Source organism: Bombus vancouverensis, chromosome 6 (assembly GCF_051014615.1).
Source record: "Bombus vancouverensis nearcticus chromosome 6, iyBomVanc1_principal, whole genome shotgun sequence".
Classification (NCBI taxonomy): Eukaryota; Metazoa; Arthropoda; class Insecta; order Hymenoptera; family Apidae; genus Bombus; species Bombus vancouverensis.
The window spans coordinates 13,771,204-13,796,854 of NC_134916.1; the positions used below are offsets into that span (position 1 = coordinate 13,771,204).

Here is a 25,651-nt window from a genome sequence, read left to right on the forward strand (position 1 = left end):
TTTGTAGAAGTATCGTTGACGCGATCGTCCGATGCTCTCGATGGATATTTTAAGTTGAATGACCTTGAATGGTAGTAAAAAGTAACATATTAAATTCGCCCACACGTTTGTAGGGTTTCTAGAAATTAATTAAATAGTTACATAGATATCTCTCACTATCGTTTACAACTTCTCTTGAACGTTTCGACAGCTTTCGAACTTGTTGGTTGAAAAATGCTGTTCTTTTTAACGCAAACCAATTTCCAAAGCATCTTTGGAATTTCACATCGTCGTGAAAGGTAAGAAGATTTGAAACATTATGGAAGGAAGAAATAAGATAGTAGTCCACCAAAACGAGAATGTTAGAAAGCTTCTCATCCAAGATCCTGGAAAGCCACTTTCGTTAAATTGTCGTCGTATGTGTCGTTGATACGAATGTTGTCGACAATTGCACGACATTCAAACGTCGACATGAAATTTATATCTTATCATTAAAATAAAAGAACGACTCGAAAGATATCGAACGGTGTATAATAGATGGATAAATATTCCATACAGTGCGATAAATATTCCAAGCCATGCGAAATTATGGACCAATCTAACGGTACGAGCGGTAATAAGCAATGACTATAATATTATCTAAAGAAGAAAGTATTCAGCCTAATAGTCGTGGAGAGTCGGTGACATCAGGACCGACGGTCGTAACCTTCCACTTACAGTCCAAGCATCCACTTAAACCGTCCGTCTTATTAAAACGATCTCGAGAAATCCGACACGGTTGCAACAGCTGAAAAACGTTAAAAAGTTAGACCGACTACGCTATCTTTACTGTGCCGATTCAAACTTCCTTATAACTTCAATCGCGTGCCTGCGAGATTTTAACCTACCGCCAGTTCCCAAGAACTCGCGAGTTTCCCTAAAAACTCGAAGGTGGCCAAAGTTTGATTGCTCGGAAACCTTCTTCCACGTTCTACGCTTCCAAGTGTCTCCAGCTTCCTGTGGCACAACCACCCTCGTTCATCCCTCGAAAACGTCATCGAGGTCTATAGCTTTTATTTCACGCGTTTCCTTGCGACAGCCTCCGGTACGTTCTATTCTCGTTCATTGGGGGAAACACGACGACAAGAGACAGATTCCAACAGCCGGCGATGAACTCCCTAAAAGGCGGCGAGGAACGCGTAACGAGCGCGTGCCACGCTGGTATTTACGAGATAGCGGGTATTCCCGCGTCGATCGTTCCCGGGTTCTTGCGACTATTCTCCTGGAATTTCGGTCTTTTCGAAACAGGAACGCTAAGCGTTTGAAGAATCGGTGAGAATACGCGGTTAAAAAGAAATTACCGGGCAGACTGTATTTTTAAGCAAGAACCTGTTGTTTAGGCGAGTGGCGAGTGGAGACGATTCGAGTTTGGAAAGATGAGAGAGTAAATGTCCTTGTTAAAATTCCATAAAGGCTCGTTGGAGAGATGTTTCGCTTTGTCTATCGTAGTATCACTGTTCCACCTCGGCAACGATTATTGTCGTGTGACGCGTGCTACACTCGTAAAAAGCAGCCGGAGAACGTGGTTATTTAGAACGTCGCGGCGCAAGTATGGCCTCTCGTGATTTATTGTCAACGTAAAATCCAACGCTTCATCCTCTTGCATTTCCCTGATGCCTAGATTCTCTTAGATTCCGACCTTTGTTTTTAACGTACACGTACACAGAAATTCACGTGTAATTTAGACAATCTCACGCGTGTTCTATCGTACGTATCTAAACGAATTGGAAACGCAGCATGTGCGACATTGGAAAAGTAGTCAGAAATTAGATCATAGCAGCCGTATCGCCGATAAAACCAAGCAAAATACACGCAATCTGATTCACAGCCATCAGAAGTTCGCGATGCCGGTCAAAATTGTCTTTCGACTGGACACCTGTTCGGACCGAATCGATTAGAATATTCAAAGAGATTTTCATGGTTATTCGTTACGTGCACCTCGATTGGATCGATTAGGTCCAAAACTGAATGCATCCAAGAGCGATCTCCTGGCTCGCTTTCGGTTGAGTCAACGAGCGATATCCACGTAACAGTACAATTACGATCGTAGACGCGGGCCGTAACTTGTCCGCTTGCCTCCGCTCAATCATTGCCAAGATCTCTGCCGTGTATTCAGCTGGGCATGGGATGAGAGGCAGCGACGTTCCGTGTCGTTGAGCGCGTCGTCCACGTGCACGAGAAGGGACACGCGATTCGCTGCGACGGCTAGGCTGTCCGAATTCGCCGAAGCAATTACTTCGGAGGCGAGAGTTAAGGTAGGCCGCGCACGAAGATGAATTTCACGCGGCTTCTTTCAACAGGTTGTCCTTATACGGGCAAAAACTTGATTGCATCCGAGAATATACAGCGGTTAGCTGGATGGCCTGGATTAGACGAACCGGCGGATGGCCAGCGGATAGAGTAAATCTCGGTGGTGCGGCGAGTCGCGCGACCCGCGAGCAAAAACCTTCCCCTAATTAACGCGAATGAATCACGCAATGCTTGGTCGGCGGCGTTTGATCACGCGTTTCCCACTGGCCACCGCTTCTGGGGGGCTTTTATAGTCGATAGCGTCTAAGGAGTCTCGCAAATGCTTCCGGCGGCGGGCATATCGCCTTGCCACCGCTTGATAAACGGTTCGCTGGCAGAACGAAAGAGACAAAGCGTTTCGTTTATTACGTGTGAGATTGCCTCGACGAACGGAAGACGACCGTGCAACGGATGAGAGTCACTGGCTCTGCAGACCGATTGATTAACGATGCGACTCCTTTCTCAGCACCGTTTCCACCATCCGAAACCAAGAAACAGATTAAGATCGCTAATCGGTTTTGATTCGCGATAAATCGTTCGGGAATCCTTTGTTCACCGCCGATACGCTCGACCTATTCGTTGTCTTACCGCTTGCAGGTTTATTTTCCCCTGGTTGATCGTCGTGCCTCGTTTTACCGTGATTTAGGACGAAGTGGGAGGTTAGATACTTGAATGGCTTGGTCGCGTTCGGCCCCTCGACTCGACGAATCGCTGATCGAGGAAACGATCTATTTCCATTTTCTTGACCGTTTTCTTCGGACAATAGCGGTCTAGTTTAGCTTGGCCGGTAACGATCACGTATCTTTCAGATTTTAGACCCTTCTCCTTACGATTAAACGTAAACGTAAACGAGTCATGGAATTCAACGAGTGACATTTTACGGTTTCTACGCTGATAAAATACGGCAAACGCTCGGTGATTTATGTTTTCTAGCGTAGTTTCCAGCAGGAATATTACTCTTTACTCTGCTTTAGTATCGCGAACTAGATCGAACCGGTGCGCGACTACGAGGGACGCCCGATAGGCCGAGACGTTTACCAAGAGAGAGAGAGAATCGAGGGGGGTAGTTTGGAAATCACGAACCACGATACCTTGTTTGCGAGCGTTCGGAACGGTCTAGTTACCGGACTCGGATTCGAGCAGTCGTAAAATACCCATGTCCCCGGGGGCGAATAAGATCGATACCGTGATGGCTAATTAAGGAAGAAAGGCAACGGTACGGGTTCAATATTTATACTTGTTTGGTAGTATGAAAGGCCGGAACAGAGACCGAAGTCAGACTGAAAGAAGAGGTGGAAAATATTCTGAGAAGAAGAAAAATTGAATTGCTCCATTAACGTAATTCGCGTGACTATTTTTCTTTCGCTCCGTAATTATTTGTATTTTACTTTCGCCACGGCTTCTCTCTCTCTATATATATTATACGTGGCGTCCCTTTCATCGGCGACCCTAACGAAGTTAATAGCTCTATTTACACGACGCTTGAAGTTATTTCAATACGCATACTGCACGGGCAATCAGGACGCGCGTTTTATACCGCGAAAACTCATTTCATGCATGTACCACGGTTGTAACATTGTTTCGTTTATTAGTGGATCAATGCCACGCGCAATATCGCCAGATTTTACCGTGGCAATCGCGCGACTGCCACGGAAATGCAATTAATTCATCTCTTTCGCCCTTTTGCGTATTGTCGCGAACGTTGTCGCGTTGTTACGATCGGAAGCTCGTTCCTAAATGAACGGTGTTCCAGCTTTCTATCCTCCGTCGTTTTGTTATTATTTTTTTAATCATTTTTCTCTTTCTCCCTCTTCCTCGCTACCATCCCATTTCTTTTTCACTGCTTCGTTTTGCGTCGTGTTTCTTTTTTCTCGCCTTTTTCACCAGCTACCACCGCTTCAATGGACTTTCGATTCTAATTGAAGCTGGCTTACTCGCGCGAGCCGCGAAACACAGAAATGCTTATAAAATTTCAATTAATCGACACCCGGAGGGCCGAGCGTTGCTATTTCTGGTCGCGCGTACGAAGGCAAAACTTTTCGATTACGTAATAGGATTACCAGCTGCTCTAGTTATCATCGTTGCCGCCGTTTTATCGTCATTACGGACCAACAGCTACTTTCGCCAATAGCCAGATATCTTCCACGGTACCCTCCTTCTAACGAGCTTGCAGAGAGCGCGTAGACAACGATTGTTTCTGTGTTACAGGGACGAGGACCGCGCTGCGTTGTTGGAAACGAAACATTCCACGGAAGACCCGCTACGACATTTCCTACGAAATCCAACAGAGATCCAATCCTCGTCATGGAAACGTTGCACTTTCAGGTAAGCTCCTCATCATCCTGCAGCGAGACAAGTTTCTGAATTCGCAAATTGCGGCCCGCCCGCAGATCCTCCAACCGAATTCCAGTTTTCGTATTATTTACATTTTACACGTAAATGCCTCCTGTCTCTTCCGAAATGAGAGCTCGAAAATACGCATGGCGCTACTCTATTGCGAGAACTGCTTCTTTCTTCCGCTTCTTTGATACATTTGGAATATGACATTATGAGAATAACCGTGGAGGTCGGATGACACGCGAAAGGATTTTCAACGACAATATTTGGGTAGGTTTTCAGCCACGGTTATCGACAGAAAGACAGACATCAGCTTTTTTATTCGATCTAGATCGTCGAATGACTCGTTACTCTTCGTTCGAGACGTCTCACGCCGAGGCATCTGAACGAGGATTCAGGACAAAGACGAAGAGACGCATGTTGTAATGTGCAGTTTGTTCGAAAATTGATATCAGGGGATCCGACGCGAATAAAAATTTGTTTATCAAATCTTTTTTAGTATTTTCCCTACTTCCTGCCTCAGTTGAAATATCTTCTTTCCATCGCTCAAAAAAAACCTACCTTAAGAACAAATTCTAATACGTAACGAGGATCGTGCGCTTGCGAAATTCCGATCGTTTTTACACTCTTGCGTTTTTCTCGACACACGTTTAGGATACTTGGCGTAAGTTCGGTTATTAGTTTGATATTGGCGAGTGCGGTGGAAGAATTGATCGATCGACGATATAAAAAAAAAAGTATGATTAATGGTAGAAGCTGGTGACGTATGGGTGATAGGTACTAGGTGGAAGTTAGCGCGCGTGTGGCTTTTTTGAAGGACATAGCTTACCTCGGCTGATCTAAATTACTTTTCGAGGATATATGCACGTACTGTGCTCGAAGCGACGAGTTTACCGCAAGTGCTTAAAACGTCGTCCAGCGAGGTTTAATGCATGCACGGACACGTGTCTTCGTAAAGTACCGAATCAGATCAAAACTGCCGGAATGGTTATTGAGACGCTTTGGTGAGTCAGGATAATGCAACATCACGAGCAAAAGTTCGATCGTGTTGAATCAGGAATATTCGAGGGTTTCATACCGACTGGAAATAGTTTTTGATTTAATACTCACGAACGACTCGTATTAAAGAAATATTTGCCTGAAATTATAAGGCAGAATTATATATCGATGCTTTGCAAAGTAACTAACCTGTATTCCAGCATTTTTAATCTACTTTTTACTATTAAACGACACTAGTCTGCGTTTGACAGATCGCACGTGTATTGTTATTTCACACCTGTCGATTATATTTCAAGAGTGGCCAGTTAACTGAATCTCAAATAGCGATTATTTGTATAAAATATTTGCACTGCGGAACTCAATGGCTAGCCGTTTAAACAGTCCGAACACGTTTAAACAAGATCTTCCCATCGAGCTAGACCATCCTTCGGTTGATCTGACGCGAAACCATCGTCTCGCTTTGTTGAGTTCTTCGTCCATCGTCGATCAAACCTGCGTTATACACACACACGTATATTCTTTTTGCATACGTGAAATGAACGGCAGATGTTACACGGTTTAATAAAATCGCTGAAACGAGGAAAACAGAGATAATTCGGGGCGTTAAAACCATCGACATAAATCTTCTCGAACGATTTTTGCAATTAGCCCAGCCCATACCGTTTGTTAACCGGTTCGGTAAAATACGACGGAACTTTCGGTGAATTATGTCTCTCCAGGTTGGTCCTGACGATCTTTAACTAAAACTTCTCTAAGGCGCTAGAAAAGATGCCGCTTAATTCGTTCTACAAATTAACCTCTCTTGCCTCGGTAAATTCGTAATTAGGACACCGTTACGGCGACGAACTACAGCCAAAAAAGAAAAGAAAGAAAAGAAAAGACGATGACCGTATGTATGTTTCTCGGTCGCGAGACTATGCCGATGATTTTTGGCAGACGACGCGATGCGGCGCGGTTATCCTCGAGATCCGCGATCGATAAATCTTTGAAGAAACGAGAAGGAAAAATGTCTCGTGTTGTCAGACGATCGCGAGGGGATATAAACGGAGGGATCACGAGAGAGTTGGGCGTCGTTTCAGCGCTCTGAATTTCCATTTAAACTCCTAATTAATTTTCATCGCTCATACGGCCTGAGCCAGTGGTATTTATTACATGGTCTCGTGGGCGGAGCGCAAAGGTTGTTTCTCGAAGCTAGGCGGTTTCGTGAATCGTAAATAAAATTCGTCGCGCGATATTATCGCGTAAACGGGCTGGCTGGACCGGCCATTAGTATTCTTTCGGATTACAGAAACGTCCCCTGGTGTGTTTCTCAGCGGCCCCAGGGTATAATACCCCCCTCTCCCCTCTCTGTTAATGGCGAGCAAGCTCAGAGAGATAGATTCTTCGGTTAGCGTCTTAATGAATGCTCGTGCGAGCCTGGTGGATTCGTGGTTCGTCACAGGAAATAGAGGAGGATGAGAAGGAAACAAATAATCGAGCGACAGGAGACGCGCGAGGCGCAGGGGAATCAGCAATGAATATTCAAGCTGATTATTTTGCAGTTATTCATCGGTTAAGTTCGGGAGACGAGACTACCAGCAAGTTAGTTACAGTGGCGCAGTTAAGAAGTTTGTCGTCTCGTGCTCCACCACGGCAAACCGATCCTGGATTTAACCAACCTAGCGGAGCCGCTTAATTTATCGCGATCTAATATCGCGACAACGGGACCCAACGCGGGTACTAGCTTAAGGTTTCACGGTATTTCGTTGTATGTCGATCGACATAGGCTAAGAAGACAATGAGGTCGAACACGCGAAACGAGGTAGAGCGTTCGACTTTCGTCGCGGAACAGGCATCGAGGCAGCCAGGCATATCGGTGCAGTTTCGATGTTAAATTCAGAGGCAAGAGGGACGAGATGCACTCGAGACGTCTCCAAGGTGGAGACTAAAGTTTCTCTTGGCTCCGAGGAGACCCTTCTTCCCTTTGAACTCGCTCACCGGGAGTAAATCATGGATTTAGCGCATGGGCGTAGGAGCCGTCCGATCGTCGACTGGCTAACCGGTTCATCGTATGAGATGGTGCTGCTTGTTCGTTTCTACTTCGGTATCATTGTTTTCCTTCTTTCTTCGCTTCCTTTTCGTCATGTCACGCGTTATTTTCTTTTTCGACGCGATTAGCAAACTAATGAATACCAGAGTTTATTCGGATCTCGTGGAAACTTTGGAAAAAGGGAGGGGAGAGAGAGATAATTCCGCGCGCGCTTTTTGCGAAATTCCCGGTGGAAATTTTATTTTCGTACGTTTCGAGAAACTCGCGGCTCGACTGTATGTCGTCTAGGTTCGTTTGGAGAAGTTTGAAGCGGCTAGAATTGAAAAAGTTGCGGCTCGTCTCCGCGGTCGAAGCTACGGGGGATTTTAATAATTCGCGAGGTGACAGAGGGCCAGGTAAAACGGAAAGTGAACGAAAGAACCGTTCCAAATGCGACGAGGCTGGAATAGAAGAAATCAAAAGTTAGCCGGTGCCAACCCTCTTCGCCTTTCCCATCCCCCCGGCGACTGTCACCTCGTATGAAACAAGTAGCGAATCGTCTATGCACAAGTTCGAAAACTACGTGGCGATGAAAGAGTTTACCTTTGGGGATATTCGTTCTAACCCGACGTGTTGCAAAAAAGAAACGGAATGGGAAAAAGCTACGAAAGTAGAGCACACTGGACGGGTTTCGTCGAGTAATTGACGTATCTACTCGCGCGGCTACTACGTTAAAGTTGCTCGATATCGTAGTACGGTGCCTGAAGTATCGCGAAAATTCTGTTGGTCATTGCTGTTATTTACCGGAACAAACAAGAAAGGAGCGGAAAATATAGGATCAATAAAAAAAGAAAAACCATACATATATTATAAAAAGAGGCACGAGAAAGCACGGAGCTTCTGGTGGTAGCATTTTATCTTTTGAAAACACATATACATACATATGTATGCAAGCGCACACGTACAAACGCGTATCCACGTTTCGACTGAGGTATGCACGCGTAACAAGCGACGTAAATCAACGGGAAAATTTGTATCGTGCAGAGTCCAGGATTCGCGGAGATCCCCGGACGAGACAGAGTTGCGGAGAGCATCGACGTTATCCCAGAAGAGGCAAATCGATTCGATCCGAATAGAGGAAACCCGGTCGACTGCGAAAGCTTCCGTTCGCTTTTCGATCGGTGTTCCTTTTTGTTTGAAACTTCCCGCCCGAACCTCCCTCTTTCATCACTGACTCCTCTCTTCCTGCCCGCTGTTCAGCCATCCGCCCCACATCTCCTCTATCTTTCTCTTTATCCAAGAATAGCTCGACTGCCATAATAACCGCGTGGAAAGAATACACGAGAGGAGAGTAATTTCTGCTCTGTGAAGAGTCGCGTCGCGATATATATTCATCCTCTCGGCTCTCTCTGGCTCTCCTTCTCCCATCTCTCTGGACCGCTGGCCCGCTCGACCGGCCCCTACCTCACCCCATTGCGCGTTTGCGCCCCTCTGCCACCTCTTTGCTGGCTGCAGTCCACTGTTTGTCACCGCAGTCTCTCCGGCTAGCATTGTGCTCGCTTTTCCCCTTCTTCGTATTTCCCTTCCCTCTGGCCCGCACCCCGATCTCAGCCCTCTTGCCGCGATCGTTGCCGTCGTTCCTTCGTTCTCTTGTCGTCTGCGTTACGTTTCTCGTTACGACTCTGTCGTTCCTCCCTGATTCCCCGTGTATTTTTGGACGCGGACCCGAAGAAACGGTTCAACGACCCCATTCGTCCCCGAACTGGGACGTGTACGTATGCGCCGACTGACGAGCACCGAGGAAAATCGTGATTGATCGTCGTTTTACCAACCACGTTTTCGCCAGGCTCGCCCTTAACGAGGCCTTGATACGATTCCTTGCTTCTTGCGACCGACTGTCCCGCTTCGACGCTTCTATCGTCGTCGTCGTTCTCAACGCCCGACGAAAAATAATCGCCCGATCTCCACACCTCTACTAATTAGGCGGAAGTCATAGTTATGATCCGAGAAATCCACTGATTGGTGTTCTTCGATCGAGTAGAATCCCGCGTCGATCGAATCGATCATCGATGCAAATAATCTCCTTTCACATTGTTCCTGATATCCTGGCGCTTTAGTTTTGCTTCACTTTTGAAACGCGTTTAAAAGTCGCTCATCCCCGTTGCTTAAGATTGTCCCAAATATCTTCGGTTATCCAAAGTTCCAGCCTTCCGCTTTTTAATTTTATTCTTCGACGAAATTCTACGTAAATCCAAATTTTCTTTGGATTCGGTATTTTTAGACTCGGCAGAGGAAATGACGAGAAATAAAGGGTATCTTTTATTCCATTTTTCTTTGTCAGCCAACCTCTTCTCCGGTATCGTTGAACGTGACGATTTCGACGATTACAGTCGTCGCGGTTACATTCCTCGCGTGTAGACAATTTAACAGTTGAAAAAAAGAAAGGAAAGGAAGAGTAGGGAAATAAAACGTGGCGACATTGCAAAATCACCGCGCCCACAAAACCGTCAGAAGTTAGACAGGCATCATGGAATTACATCTAACTTGGCGAAAAGCTGGGAAAGTCTGCTAGTGGCACTTTTTCCGCGTGCATCGCGATTTCTCCACTAGCACACGCAAACCGGACACGTAGCGTGTTTTCTAAATTTTCCTCGCTGCCGAGCTGCTGTCACGTAACCGATAAATAATCCTCGATTCTCTCGTTCGACGATGACTGGCGAGAAAAAGAGCACCGAGACGAATCGTACTTGCTCGTTTCCTCCACGTATTTGCGATTTGCATTCAATAAACGCGCTCGTCGCAAAAATTATCGTTCGTCGCTAACGTTAGCAGTCCCGGGAAACGTGTTTCCCTCGAAATTTTCCATCTCATCGTCGAGTGTCCATGTCTATCATCGCGATACAAGTGGTTTCTCAAATATTTGAGTATGACTCCACTCGAATACCTTTTCCCCTTTGCGATACACACGTGTATTTTAAAATATATGCGTTTCATCCAACCGAAAGCCATTTTCAAATAAAATTCATGATACCGCGGGAAAGTCGAGCGAAATCAACTTGTACGAGAATGGGTTGCATAATTAAAATCCGTATTTTCAGCTTTGGGCGGAGTCATGCGCCTCGCTATATGAAACGCAAAATTGATATTACGGGTCGTTCGCCCGTCACGATGACGAGTAATTAAATTCCATTAACGTGTATCTAAAGATACGAGCATAAAGTAGAACTTCAGTTTGAATTTTCTAGTCGAAAGTGACGTTTCAGTGATAACGTTGCCTTGTTCTTACAGTATAGCAGTGTTGTAAGCTCAAACATCTTAACATTCGATCTTGCAGTGTGATCCAACCTACCGTATGAGACACCATTGATGCTTGTGAGTGAACTAATACGATGCTATTTATTGGATTGGCAACTAAGTGATTGCGGATTTTGTCATTAGGTGGTAATGACACATTGTTGTCAACCCAATAGATCTAGCAATAAATACCGTCAGAAAAGTTAGGGTTATTTGAGTCAATGACAAGATGTTATATAAGAACTAATAAAATAAACAATAAAATAACTTTCAGAAATAAGGTAATACATACGTACTATTAAATTATGATAATTACAATTAGTAAATAGATGTTACGTTCTGGTAAAAAAAACTATGATCTTCTAGCTTGCAATGTATGTATTATTTGTATCGCGCTACAAATAATAAGCTAATTAACCTTTTTTCAAGATGGCTTAGATTTTTCTATTAGAATTCGGCGAATTACAAGATTAATGGCTTTATCCATTTGTCTCTGTTCTGAAATTTGTTTATACTGAAGAATATCTGATACGAATAAACTTGTGTTATTTATTTATTTTTCTACCGATAATAACGTACGAGCAAGATATTGAAATATGAGGTCCCAATTTGAATCGTTAAAGGGTGTCCTGCGGAGAGTAAATCGATAAGATTTCACGTTTCAATGTCTCGTCATACGTCCATTCTCCGAGTGAACGTTCCTTCGAGGACATGGTACCGATCGCGAAACAGCGTGCCGGCCACGTTTATCGATCTAGCATCAGATTAATGCGGAGGGAACAAGTGTAATCTCGTGCATGAAGTCCGCCGCCGCCGTTGGCCTCTGCCTGTCTCTTTTCCGCCGGGGATAGAGGGACGTAATTCCGGGTCTGTACGCGTTCCGGACAAATTGACCCCATAGTTTAATGGCGCGCCGAGTTTCGAGTAGTTGCGCCGCGCCAGATAATGGAGTCCCGGGCTATATTCGAATGATAATATTCGAAAGGCGGCCTCTGCCTTCTATTTCGAACGAGTGGAAATGGGTCGTGGCGGAACCGCTTCGTTGCCGCGCCATCGTCGATGGCGAAACGGACCGTAAATGACTCGTATAATCGGATCCGCCGTTAATTCGTGGTCCTGAAAGCAAGGATAACAAAACGACCTGACCATCGAGGTTGGTACGTACGCCCGCACGTAACCTTCCTCGTTCGATTTTCGAACGTCCCGATCCAGAAGATGGTTGGAGAAAGGAAAAATAGGTCGGTGAATGGTTTTCGTTCGGCTAGGAAATTGAGAGAGGATGAAGGTGGCACAACACATGCCGCTTTTTACGAGGACATTTACGATCGCAGGCGATTCGCGTGTACAGTTTTTTATACGTTCAACGGTACGAAGGATAAAGCATTTAAGAGTGGTGTTTATGGATTCGAATCGAACGATAATTTGCCGTGGTTCGGTTCGTACGCTCGTGATCCGAAGAATCGTTAGATGTTCTCATGTAGTGGATGGTAACGTGTGCACGTGTGCAACGAGCGAAGGAAAAAAGGAGAAAGAAGCAGAAGGCGCAAAAGAGAATACCGGCTAGTCGTTCGTCGAATGTACGATACTTAAATCTCGATAATCACGATCGGTCGGGGAACTTGTATTTCTCGGCTATCGACGGTCCCGATCGTTAAATCCACGTAGGAGGCGAGAGAGAAGGGAAAAAAAGGAGAGAATAGGGGGAAACAAAATGGTCTTGCTTAATAACGTGCACGTAATGAAAGTAACAGAGGTAGAAGAGTAGCATGCTTGATAAGAAATACCTTTGCGAAGAGTTAAGAACGATAGAGTGAGTGAGTGAGTGAGTGAGAGAGAGAGAGAGAGAGAGAGAGAGAGAGAGTGAGAGAGGATGAAAATACCGAGGGCGGCTGCCGTTTAACCTCGACGAAGAGAACGAGCCGTGTAATCGGACTGTCTACTAATTCAAACTACTTAACACTCGATAGACGTACCCCGTGGAACTTGCGTTGCTAATTACTTCGGAACTTTCGATAACTTTGATTATCCTTTTGAATAATTCCATTAAAATCTCGTAACTAGACCCCTCATAGTTAATGCATACGCGCTGCGTCTCGTGAACGAATCATACGCCGACCATTACGTTCACTTTCATCGAACAAGTTGTTATTAAACTTGAGTGACACCGATGAAACTGCTACACTTCGAACTCAAACCCGTATCTTCTACTTGTTAGACAACTGCTTTAGCCAATTAAACTCTCTTTCTCTCTCTCTCTCTCTCTCTCGAATTGTCGACGAAATTCCTTCGCAACAAACAACGTTCAGTATGTACAACGAGGAGCAAACTTTATTTTGTTGCCTACGAGACGAGGACTCTTCAACGTCTGCCGGTTATGTTTTAACACACCTCACGCAGCTTATCCTAACCGTCCTAATCACCGATTTAGCATCGTTTCCGTCGCATTTGCCGCGTCTCCCCTTTCTGTGTCCTCCTGTTTAATTTAATGGCCAGCAGATAACGATTTAACGTGAGATATTTTAAGCAAATTAGTTTTCGCGGAAACGCACCGTGTCATCTCGCTCGAGGGTTAACAGTCGTGTACTTCGATCGAGCGACGCGGCGTAATGTGTCGCGCGTGCACGCATAGAAAATCAGCGACGACGCGTACTTATGGGAGCACACGGTTCGTTCCTCGTGACTTGGTCCCGCTACGCGTCAAAAGAGTTCTTTGGAATTTCGATAACGGGCACGGATCACGCGACCACCGGCATGCACGCAAGGACGAGGGTGGCGCGAATTTCAGGGGAAACCACGCTCTCGTCCGCATCTCTGGATCTTCTCGTTCGGGAATAACAGTGATCCTCGACAAAAGAGCCACGCTTCTCTCGATATACCTGCCTCGAATTTCTGGCATTACGGTATCAAATTGCAGCCTTCGTACCCGTGGCTTTGATCCCGCGTAATCATTTTTCCCTTCCCGTTTCTTTTTTCACCTCTTTTTTCCTTTTACCCTTCTCCCTGCTTTCTCCTTTTTTTCTCTCTTGTTTCGTGGAGTTATCACAAAGGAGAATCCGGCAATATCAGTGTCCACGGGCGCTTATTAATAGGCGAACATCGAGACAGGGAGAGGAGAAGCAAGCGAGACGAGAAGGAAAAGAGGGTCACTGGCGTGTCCCACTAAAAGAATTCATTAACGCGGAAACCACGCGACGGTGACCGATCAAAGTGTCCGTCGTTCCTTTCAAAAATCGTGGTTTAACTTGTTATCGTACCTCTGTCGTGCCACGTGTACACAGATTCCCCAGAACTATTATTTTTTGCTTCCTTTGACTTGCCCGACTTTCGATTCGATCCTCCCTTTGCCTCTACGAGGTACACTTTCCACCAGGTTACCTGCTAATGACTTCAAGATCTGTAACTCTTTCTTGAATTGGTAATTTATTCGCCAACACTCTTTCGAAATAATGTACAGTACCGAGAAGTTGCCGACGACGAACGTAGAAAGAGAATGTTTGATTCGCGACGGGCGTTGATAGAAAAGGGGGCGAGGCCCGTCGCGAGGGGTGGTAAAAGAGCAAGGGAACTGCAAATAGAGTGTGGCAGGGATAATTGCTCTCGTGATGTCATGGCATTTATCAAATCCACTCCCCGAGGCTTGTTCGAACCCCTTCCGACCAACTGCCCCGACCAGAACAAACTCGATGCTTTCCTTCGCCTTTGCCAACTACCCTATCGCAGCCCTTAACGATAAGGCCAATTCTCCCTTCGACGCAGTCGGCCGATCGTTTTCTCTTTCCTCCCTCCATTTTTTTCGCGTTGTTCAGCCGTCAAACTTTCATCCTCGTCGCTTATTCCGCGATTAGCGTCGTTACGTGTCACCAGAAACCGAGATGGCGTCAAACGAGCCATCTGATCTCGGAAAATTTGTGAAGGCTTAAGAAGACAAACGGCTACTCTGTGTCTTGCTACGTAACGTATGGCTGCGGCCGACGAAAGTGTATAAAGACTCGGTAACGATTTAGATTTAGAAGAGTATTTCTCGAGAAGAGACTGCAGGACGCGTTACATATCAAACAGTCGGAGTCTTTCATGTCCTCGACTATATGCGATCTTCGACGTTCTTTGCCGAGTATGGAAACTAAAATTAGTCAGATCGACGAAGACACGTGTGATTCTCGTGCAGCGAAATAGTTTGGATCGCTTGGAAATTTGGCAAGTTTGAAAGTGTCGTTGGAAGGGGAATGCGCCAACCATGGTCAGACTCGTTTTAACAAGTAGTCACGGTCGACTATCGACACCGGCTTCCTTTCGCTCTGTCGCCCCACTTCCAGGCCAGTTTGTTCGAACCGTTTCACCTGCGATTCATTGGCGTCACGTGCTGCCTTCAATTAAGATACAGAGGAACGTGTTCCCCGCTGATATTAGGATCAGGGATTAAAGAAATCGTGCACGACTAGGCTGGCTTGATTAGTGGAGCAAACAAATGGTTACTTGTGCAGAGAGATTCGTTTCTAGATCGGATGAAATATCTTCTTTGTTTCGAGGAAACAATTATTAATTGTGAAGGAGATTTTCTTGGATGATTTCCAGCAGAGTGGAAAAGGTTAATCCAGGAAGAGTTAAAACAATTCCAAAATAAAAAATACTGAAAAGTTGTGCTCGCTCCTACTCCGATTCGTAAATATAACTATTTCATCTAATAACGAAAATACGTATACTTTATTTTTAAGATTTTGCCATGGAATGTGACTGTATTACGTTGAAAACCAATCAGACCTACGTAACTTCCATTAGTCAACTTTCCAGTCACGGATGGGACAATGTAAGTTGACAAATCTCGACTACTACTGTTCGTGGATTATATCAAGTACGCATCTTTAATAAATTCACGCGCACATTTTTCTTCTTGCATTACATTTTCTTTCGCTTATTTCAAACAAGCTACGCTCTCGCTGCATTCTCACAATACATTCCACTTATGCCCATCCAAAGCCTCGAATAACCTCATCTTTCCTACCCTAACTCCAAATATGTACTTTCAGTCGTTCTTCTTCTTCCCACTCATCCTGAAACTCACAATCAGTATTTGAAATTCGATACTCGAAACTGATCCGAAATAAACAGTACAAAATTCCCATTTCGACAGTCGTAATATTTTTCAACAGATACATTTTTATACGATCATCGGCACTCGAAAACGATTCGAACGATTGCAATATTCTCGAACAGGGAGAACAGTATTAAGCAGAGCCATTAAAAATGATGCTCAGCCCATTTTTCCCCTCTCATTAACATGAAGTATTCGCGTGATTCGCGCGTTTCCATGATTCTCGGCCGTGCTGATTTCGGATGCTTAATTGAAGTGGACGTAATTGGTTGGAGCGAGAAAGGAAGTTTCCGGTCGCGGAACAATGGAGAACAGTTCCAATACGACCGCATTATCTGACATTTAGTCCCGACGAGTTGCGCATCGCTGCTGTAGCTTCGATCGCTTTCTCGTTATTCTATTGCACGTTTGCGATTGGGCATCTCGCTGGATCTGTCGATTGATAATTAATCTACGGTTACCCCGAAAATACCTGGGGCGTAACTTCTTGATCGGTTACCGTAGAAATCATGTTCGTTGTAAAATGATTTCGCTCGTGAAACAGAATTTCTCTTGATCCACGTACGTTCACCGAAAATTCATATTATCGACTTGTTGTATCGTAATACGTGTCAAAAATCGGCAATTTTTTAATATTTGAAAAAATTAACTTTAAAAACGAGCTACTTATTATCATAGCAGTATCATAATTCGCTCTGAAAATTATGCTGTATATAACAAGAATAACTTTACAACTCGATTACTAAATTTATTGAAAAGATTGAAACGAGACGTATATATGAAAACATATATTTTAGGAAAATCCATTTAAGAAAACAAAATTGTTAAATTGTTCAAATGGTTCTATACATTGGATACGTTGAATCGTTGGTAGTACTTGTAAATTAGGAGTTGTCGCTATAAATGTTGTTTGTTTATGTTCGCTACGTTTCGCGTAGTTATGCAGTAAATGGTCTCGACGATATATGAAAGATTATCTGGATAATGGGATAAATAACAGGACAAAGATTACGAAGTAGTCACTGTAGTAGCACTCGTGAGTGTAGATTATCGCGCAACGTGACAAATACGAATGGCACTCGCAGCGCGTAGCAACGAATTCTCTTGCCATCTGCCATAATTCGAGCCGCACGACTGGTGGAAATGTAATTTTTTTCACTACTGTCTTTATCTCGTCATGCATTATTCAAGAGGCTTGGTCGCGAAAAAATTCGCGAGGCAACAGGTTAACGGAACATACGAAGCTGTAAAAACGACGAAAAAAGAATAATGCATAATCGTGAGGAGAAGGAGGAGGCAAGCGAAGGATCGTTTACAGAGTTTTAAGAAAGGCTCGAGGGGTTAAAAATCCGAGACAAATACATTACCACCGCATCTATAACCGATGAAACGGCCACTCGAGAAACTACACAAAGTCGTTAAAGAAAACTCGCGGACAAAAGTAATAAGCGGTTTTATCGTCTACTCGATGCGAGCGCCGATTGGCTTTTCAACTTTATCGAAACTACTTTCGAGTCGTAATATTAATTTCGACTTATCCGGAGTTCAGCTGGAACGTCTGTGTCGCGCGGAGCGTCTTTGGCGCGAGGAAATGGGAAACGATTAGGAGAAGAGGCGAACGAAACGGTTGTCTCGCGCATAAAAGTCGGGAACAGAACTGAGCGACCCTTTTGAACGCAATAATTCGACAAATTGGTATTTCTTTGAAAGCGCGCCACCGAGCGCGTCGCATCGGGGAATGGTAGGCGAATAAAGGGATGGATAAGACGGCGGTAAGAGGCGAAGGCAAAGGGAAACGCGAAGCGTCTCGAGGCCGACAGAAACGGTAGGCAGAAGGAAGAAGCTCGAAACGTATCCAACGCCACTCGACACAGTTCTCCAGTCGAGAAGAGGGTTGTAGAGGTGGAAACGAGCGACGCTGAGTCGTAACATTGCCGCAAGAGATCGCGGTGAAAATGAAATGGATGAATCGTTGGTGATATATCGTTACGGAAATCGTTTTCCCGGCTGTCGATAATATAACTTTCAATAAAAGCTAGGCCATTGTTCGTGCTCTTGATCGGACGAGAATAGAAGTAAAAAATGAAAAAAAATAAAAAGAAAAAGAACGGAGTGTAAAGATGAAGAAAAAACTGCTATTGTTTCTCGCGAAGATGCTACGATTCGGTAACTTGAACAAAACCGCGTTTATTCGTCGAACAAAGTTTTCCTGACACGCTTTTTACCACTTTTTATATACGTTATTCCTTCTGCTCCTCGTGTCTTTCTCACCACGAGAAAGAAAATAATGGTTTCTCTTTGATAAAATGAAAACTGCTCTCGGCGCGCAACGCCAAGTACGTTGCGTACGTTGCGTGAGTACGATCCGAATCTGTTTTTACAGGATCGCTGCCGCGATGTTTGCTATCGACGCCGGTAAAGGATTACTACCGAGCTGCGAAGCCTCAGCGCCAGGCGGAAATTCGGTTTAATTCCTCCCCGAACACATCTTCGCCCGTTAATTAACTTGCAGCAGTGTAACTTCCATGAAAATGCGGCGCATTAATAAAGCTTATATCAATAGACGATGATAACGAAAGATTCCGAATGGAGATACACGTACGGTCCGCGTACGGTATCATTACACATATTTGAGCACGGTAGAATAATATTGACTAGAGAAAATTGCGAAAATCGCCGATTAATAATTCATCGTACTCGACGAACTGAATGGTCCAAAGTCAAACAGGAAAAACGGAAACGATACGAAAAGGAGAGAAGGAGGGAAAGAAAGTACGATAGGCGAGAGGAATGGTTATTATAGGTGCATTAAGGACAACCACAAGTTGGCTTCTGAATGATCGTCTCTTCGAATACACAGCACCGAGGAAATCTGTGAGAATTATTCAACGTCGAAATGCACGATCAAATTTATGTCGGCCTCGGAATACGCAGCGAAGCGTGATACACGAGAAAATGTAGTTAGGAAATGGCGTGCATGCTACCGAGTGACGACAAAATAGCTCGATTAAGAGCCTATAACCCTACAAGGAAATATATATTTCTCCCCTCTATAGCTTAGCGTTATTGGCTATCATCCCCGTTTCAACCTGAAAAGCTTCGGAAATGCGAAAGCTCCTCTTATCGGGAATAAGAAATCAAACGTATCGTAAAATAAATATATATTCGGCACGAAATAACGATGAATTTCGAGACAGATATAGATCTTTCGCATAGGATCTGGAAAGAAAAAGGGAAGGGACGAAAAAATCCATGACACTGAAAAGGGAACGATCGTCGTGTTAGGAATCGATAAAAGTCAGTTTCGTTCGCCCTCTGATTTTATTATTTTGGAGAAAAGAGCAGCAGCAGCAGCAGGCTTTCTGTAGTCGAGACCAAGCTCGATTGAATATCCAGTGCGGGGGTTGATATTGCGATCGAACGTGGCCCGTAATCGAGTTCTTTGGTCCCATTCGTTCGGTGACATTACGATGGCTCCGTTGCAGAGCAGATCTCGAATTATCAGAGGCTCGAATTTATAATATTATCGGAAAACACTCCGATTCTCTCGGGAATCCTAGTACCTCTTATCTCGATAATACGTTGGCCAGTACGTTAGGTGTCCTGAAGGACGCCGAAACACACCTACGTAATCACTCCAACTATTGGCAAAGATTAGACACGAATAAAAGCCAATAGCTTGGCATCGGACGAGCCATAAACATACTTTCGTATCTATCCAGAAGACACGGCATGCATCGATTGAATTCACGTGCGACCGAGTCGCGAACGAAATTCCAAGTTGGCCTTCTGCCACAATGGCAATATGTCCGAGCGTTTTTTCGTTCGTCGACTCGTTTCTTGCCGTCCAAGTCCTTAGGCAAATACGGACGAAGTTTATATGGAGGCGCGTGCTGCAAAAATCCTTGTCCCAGAATCACCGTGGCTGACCACGTTTCTCGTTCTTGCCGTCTACCCCTCGAATAGAGCGATTTCGAGGCGTGACCTGGAATTTGTCCGACTTTTGAAATTTACTCCGGTGTACGTCGCGCCAGGAAAGAAAAATTCTTCATGGAATAAGTAGTTTTAAATCTGGCTTACGACTAACGCTCTCCTGTAACATATTGTTCCAGTATAAATTCGCTGTTTTAATAGGCGCGTCGCGATATTTCACCGGCAGTTGCGCCGGAACTACCGGATATACAGGGGATGAACATTACAAATAACGATCCACCGTCGTGACACAGGGGCAACCATTAATTTATGAGACCGCGAATATTCTTGTTAAGGAAGCTGAATAAAAGATGAGCGAAGAAATGCAGCGATACGAATGAAGACGTTCCTTCGTTAGGAAATGTGACGGGTGAACAGAACGAACTTGAGATTCTCGTTTCTTTATTAATTCTTCCTTTATCGTGGAATTCTTCCTTTATCGTAGAGAAATTGTTAGTATCTTAATACGGTAGCTGGTGAATTTAATAGAATCAAATTCTGTTACCGATAAAATCGATGTTAGGTGAATATGTCAAGTCATCGATTTACAAACCCTGCTAAACGGTTCTGTCGTCACGTTTGTATCGATTGTATTAATCGTCTATGATGATGCTTGTCTGACGGGAGATATCTTGGTGATGCTGGAGTGCCCGGAGCAAAACAGGAAGACGACGCACGGCGCTATCTTTTTAAATCATTGGATCGTAGATGGAGAATCTACCTGGTACAATATCGCGAATCGATCTTAAACGCTTGGACGGCGTGGCAACGATCGTTGAACGTTCCCGTGATGAAATCTCTGCGTGATCTAAAGTGCACCTTCTAATGTATCGAGTCACGTTACACGTTGCATTACAGCGGAACGGGCGCACTCCCGAGGCCCGCAAAATGTTTCTGGCACGATCGGTTTTAATGGCGTCGCTCGGGACCACTTTTACGCTCTGCCTGTCGATTTCCACGGTACGGAGATGAATAGTACGGGGAAGGATGGAACGGAGGGCAAGCAACAAGAGATATCGGAACAGATTTCAAAGAAAACATCGAGAACAAGTAAGAGTGACGAGTGAGCAATAAACAGTTTGAAAATTCAAATCGTACGGAACGTTCGGGCGGATACCATTAAGTCGAAGAAATTCGCTCCAAGTATCTGTAATATTTAAGACTAAGCCGAGCCGAACGAAATACGTAGTATTTTTCCACGAAGGAACAGTAGAAGAAAGCGAGAGTTCTCGGTGAAAGCTGTTAGGCTAACAAGCAGTTGTCACTTTTTATAGACGGAAGCGGAAGCGTTCTTCGCATTTATGACGGAAAATCGTGCAGCCGCGAAGCGATGTTCCTCGTGTTTGTCACCTGACAAATACCGGTCGAATAAAAATTTCCTCGTCGTTGAAGAAAATCGAGGAAGAAGTCTTCTTGTTACGAGAAATCGAATGGGATTAAAAAGAGATTGCGTATTAAATTAATTGCAGTATTAAAGTAACAGAATTTTCGTGGCATTACGTCGTTTCTTGTGACGTGGTCGTTACTTTCGGATAATTACTCGTCGTTTCGCGCGGTTCATCGGTTCTATGTCGCTGAGAGCGATAGGTAGGTGGCTGAATGATTTCTAAGGACTGGCGTGTAGGTGGGTAAAGGGTCGATATTCCCGTTGGTCGAACGCGCGACAATAGCAAACTTCGAGGTCGTCGCCTCGGATCAATCCATTAATACGGCACATTAGAAAATCAATTAAGCCGCAGTCCCGCTTAATCTCGTGTCCGAGGATTTGCCTGGTAACCTCCCAGCCAGGAAAAGGATGGAGGAACTCCACGTCGTCGAGAGCTGACGGTTCTCACCGTTCGGGGCAAAAAGAGAGAGTGGTGTTCCAGAAGAGATCGAGACTTAACCTTACTCTCTCTCTCCCTCTCTCTCTCTCTCTCTCTCTCTCTCTCTCTCATCCTCTCTTCCTTTATCCCATACATTTTTACGATCCCGCAGGAGTTCACTGCGCAAGCGTTGTTCGCCTCTTACGAAAATAGAAGAAGTAAATCACTTCGTTGCTCGAGATTTAAAAAGGGAAATTATGCGGTAAAAGAGAAAAAGCCAGAAAATATGAAATTGCGTTTAATTAAAGAAACTATCTAACTACATACGTTTACAAAGATTGTCGCAGATTTGATTTCCTCTAATCATTATGTTGTTGTTTTACGTTCGAAAGCATCCTATTATCGGTATTCTGTCTAACAAGACAGACGCACGACAGACATCGAGTCAGTATCCCTCAATCAATTGATACGGCTGGTAACATTTTAATCGAGAAGACCAGGATCGATAAGGTGCAGTGTCCCGATCGAGTGTATTGACAGTATTCATGAGGGTGAATTTCAATGAAACTGGTTGCTATCGCGAACGCCAGAGTTGCAAGTTCAGATCCCCTGTCGCAGTACGCGGCGCGCCTTCCTCTTCCTTGGCCTCCGATATCTCTGTGTCTGCATCGCAGTACGCAAACTTGGAAGATCCAGGCAAGCTGAGTGCATCATTACGGATTAATATCCTCTCGAGGAAACACGTAACCTAGCACTACCACTTCTCGTTATCACCGTCGGTTACGTCAAACGAAATGTCATTTTACGGTTCCCTCTACCGTCTCATGGTCCTCTGTTGAAGTGGCTACTACTCAAACTAAATTAAACAAGATCGTGGGTTTCTTCTAAATTCTTAACATAAAGTTTTCCGATTAGCCGAGTAACCTTCCAGGCGAACGGCGTTCCTTTTCAAAGTAAAAATACTCCGACTCTTTCTTTCGTTTCGCTCTACATTAGCCGACGTTGATCTATAAATATCCTGGCAAAGTGAAATTTGAATTACAAAAAGAAAACCGTAGAACGGATAACATCTCTATTTGTTCTCGAACGGTGATTTCGAGCCATTCAGTAGAAATCGAAGCATTTCCCGTCAGGCGTTGTCTGTCCTTACCATCGCGTATGAATGTAAAATATTCAACGGCGCGGAGTTGCCGGTTACGAGATGATATTCCCTCTAGACAGCGCGTAACACCGGCGTAACTCTCGTTATCATCGTCGTCGCTGTCGCTGAAGAGCTTCCCACTGGCACGATCCCCGTCATCGTCACCGTCGACGTCGACATCCCTGTCATTCTCCTACCTATACGCGTTTACCTACATTTCTTCCGGAGGACGCATGCCGCAGGATCGAACGGCGCACGCGCGCCGATCCTCCCGTTACAAGCGCACGGCCAAACGATACCGAATGTATTCGAAATTTAATGACGAGCCTCCGTACGAGTCAGACACGTTTTGGTCCGAAGGAAACGGCCAAGTATCCTTGCCGCGAACGTTGACAAATATTTGTCGATGGCAAACGTTTACCCTTCGGCAGAGCGAAACCTAAGCTCTAAAGACATATCGCGCTCAAGGCTGCGCTATTATACGAGCAAACTTCTACCCAGCCTGTTTGACATTCCTCTACGTCCACCGAGCAGACGCTAGGAATTCTCTTGTCCACCGTCTTGTCCAACGCTCGAACAGTACGCCACGAGGCGCGAACGTAGTTCGAACGGGACATCTCGGCTTTCGATACTTTCATCGGTAGTCGTGGCGGTTCATTTAAAAATCCCACGAGCGAATCAGCTGGCTGTTTTTTAACCTTTAAACATTTCAAGAACATGGATCATGGTATACGCTGTATACGGTACAATGGTGTCTGTACGCCATCAGTGGCGTAGACCGTAGTAGAGGTCTCTGCACCCCACGGTCTTCGTTATCCCGTACGTACTTACCGTACATTTCACGGGGATACATTCCCGCAGAAGAGCAGTACGCCTGCGCGAACGCGCCGTGTCTACGTATCTCTCTCGTACCGCGTGTCGCTCCCTTTTCGTACGGATTGTACCCCTTGCCCTCTCTACCCCCACGCGAGAGCAGCCCGCCACGCGACCATTGCCCCCACCAGAAGCGTGAGCGTGTGTCACGCTCCGGGTAGCTCGGTGCGTGCCCATTAGAAGGAGGGGGTAAGGGGCGCGTGTGCCCTACGCGAGGCCAGTGGTGGGGTGCAGTTGCGCGACCAGTGGTGGGGATGCAAGTACGCTCGACGAAGAACTCGCGAGTAGTTTCCTACCAACTCTCGCGCGAGTCGGATGACGGGTTACTTATGTTGAGCTCGTTCCGTTGACGTCGTAGCTCCGAACAAACAATCGTATTCGAGGGAGCACGAAACCACGCTAAAGAAACTTGTTCGCCGATCGGACGCGTCACTTACCGTGTTCTCATCTTTCGTGTTGTGTACCAGTCTTTGGATCTTTGCCTCCGTCCGTCAGTAGAAACGCGTAGTCGACGTCGAGTGCGATTTCGTGTGACCCCCATCGGTACGATCTACGGAAGACACGCGAGTGTGAGAAAGTTCCGCGACGCGAATGCCGTGATGCTGCACGGTGGTGGCGAAAGAAGATCGTCGGGGCCGCTCGACACCGTCTCGATCGCTTCCTCCTGACAGTATGAGCCTCGTGCATCGTCCTCGCCGATGAGATAGAGTGGCGTACCCGCTCCTGGGACGATGTCATTGCAGTGATTTACACACACGACACAGTGGAGAGGTTCCGATTCTCGAGGTTTTGTGTGAATGGATCGGGACTACGTCGCGGACAAGTGGCACTGAAGTGAGAAGCGAACAGTGTGTCCGCGACGTCGGATAGTGATTTGCGTACAACCATATAGTGAACCGTGGTAACTCTGTAACACGTGTGACAGTTCCCCGTGAGGGATAGAGCATATCCGGGGTGTCGGGAGGTTGGCTAGCGAAGGAGTTGATTTCGGACGTGGCTGTATCGTGTCTGTCTGTCGTGAGATTACATTCTCTGATGATCTGGTTAAGTCGGTGCCGGTTCAAACGCCGATCGTGTCACGTTATGCAATGTTGATATAGTGCGTTAAACGTTGATTTCCAGTGAACAATGGTCGGATTCCTCGCGGCGTACACCATGGATTTCTCTATTTTCAACGCGGTGCCGACGCGACGCACTACGACCAGGGATAACACGGATCTTGCAAGAAGTAGATCGAGACGACACACGACCGGCAGGTAAGTGCAACATTCTTCTTTAATCGGTCAATGCGAATGGTTATCGGCGTTCTCGTTGGTTTGGAGGGTTAAGACTGTTATTGCGGCGCCACGCCAATGTCCCTATATATACTGCTGTGGTATTTTGAACGGGAATTCCTTTCCGGACAAGTAACTCCATTGACAATTCTCCGATACTCGTTCTCGCGGATATTTTGGAGCGCATGTGTGGTCGTAGGGAACATACGGCACACCGTGCAACCGCGTGCTGACATACACGTGATAGCAGAACGGTACTTGAGAAAATCTCACGTCATTCGTAGTCTTTCAGACGATCGAGGAATATAAAAACATATAAAAAGATATCACCCGATCCAGTTACCGCGTTCGTTCGCCGATGGTATATAAAAACGCGAAATACACGAAAAACGCGCGAGAGGTCTTTCACAACAACGATTTTCGGCGGCTGGTACAACGCACGTTCGTGCCGCGCGTGTTAAAACATTCACGCAGGATCGATATTCAACGATTGTCGCGATACGTGACTTAGACTAAGGTATATAGGACCGAGCGTAGAGATTGCGTTTTCGG

At 45.4% G+C, this 25,651-nt stretch overlaps 2 protein-coding genes across 3 annotated transcripts in view; one reads left to right on the plus strand and one right to left on the minus strand.

The window, feature by feature from the left end:
- Positions 1-25,651, minus strand: part of LOC117157699 (cytochrome P450 6k1-like) — a 209,024-nt gene that overhangs the window by 117,316 nt on the left and 66,057 nt on the right. The gene's annotated exons all lie outside the window — the stretch shown is intronic.
- The window catches only part of LOC117157593 (irregular chiasm C-roughest protein), a 158,679-nt gene continuing 157,133 nt past the window's right edge, over positions 24,106-25,651 (plus strand). For both annotated transcript variants that reach the window (XM_033335762.2, XM_033335764.2), the window contains exon 1: positions 24,106-25,081. In XM_033335762.2, the coding sequence (XP_033191653.1) occupies positions 24,954-25,081 (128 nt within the window). In that variant the 5' untranslated portion in view covers positions 24,106-24,953. The remainder of the gene's footprint in view (positions 25,082-25,651) is intronic.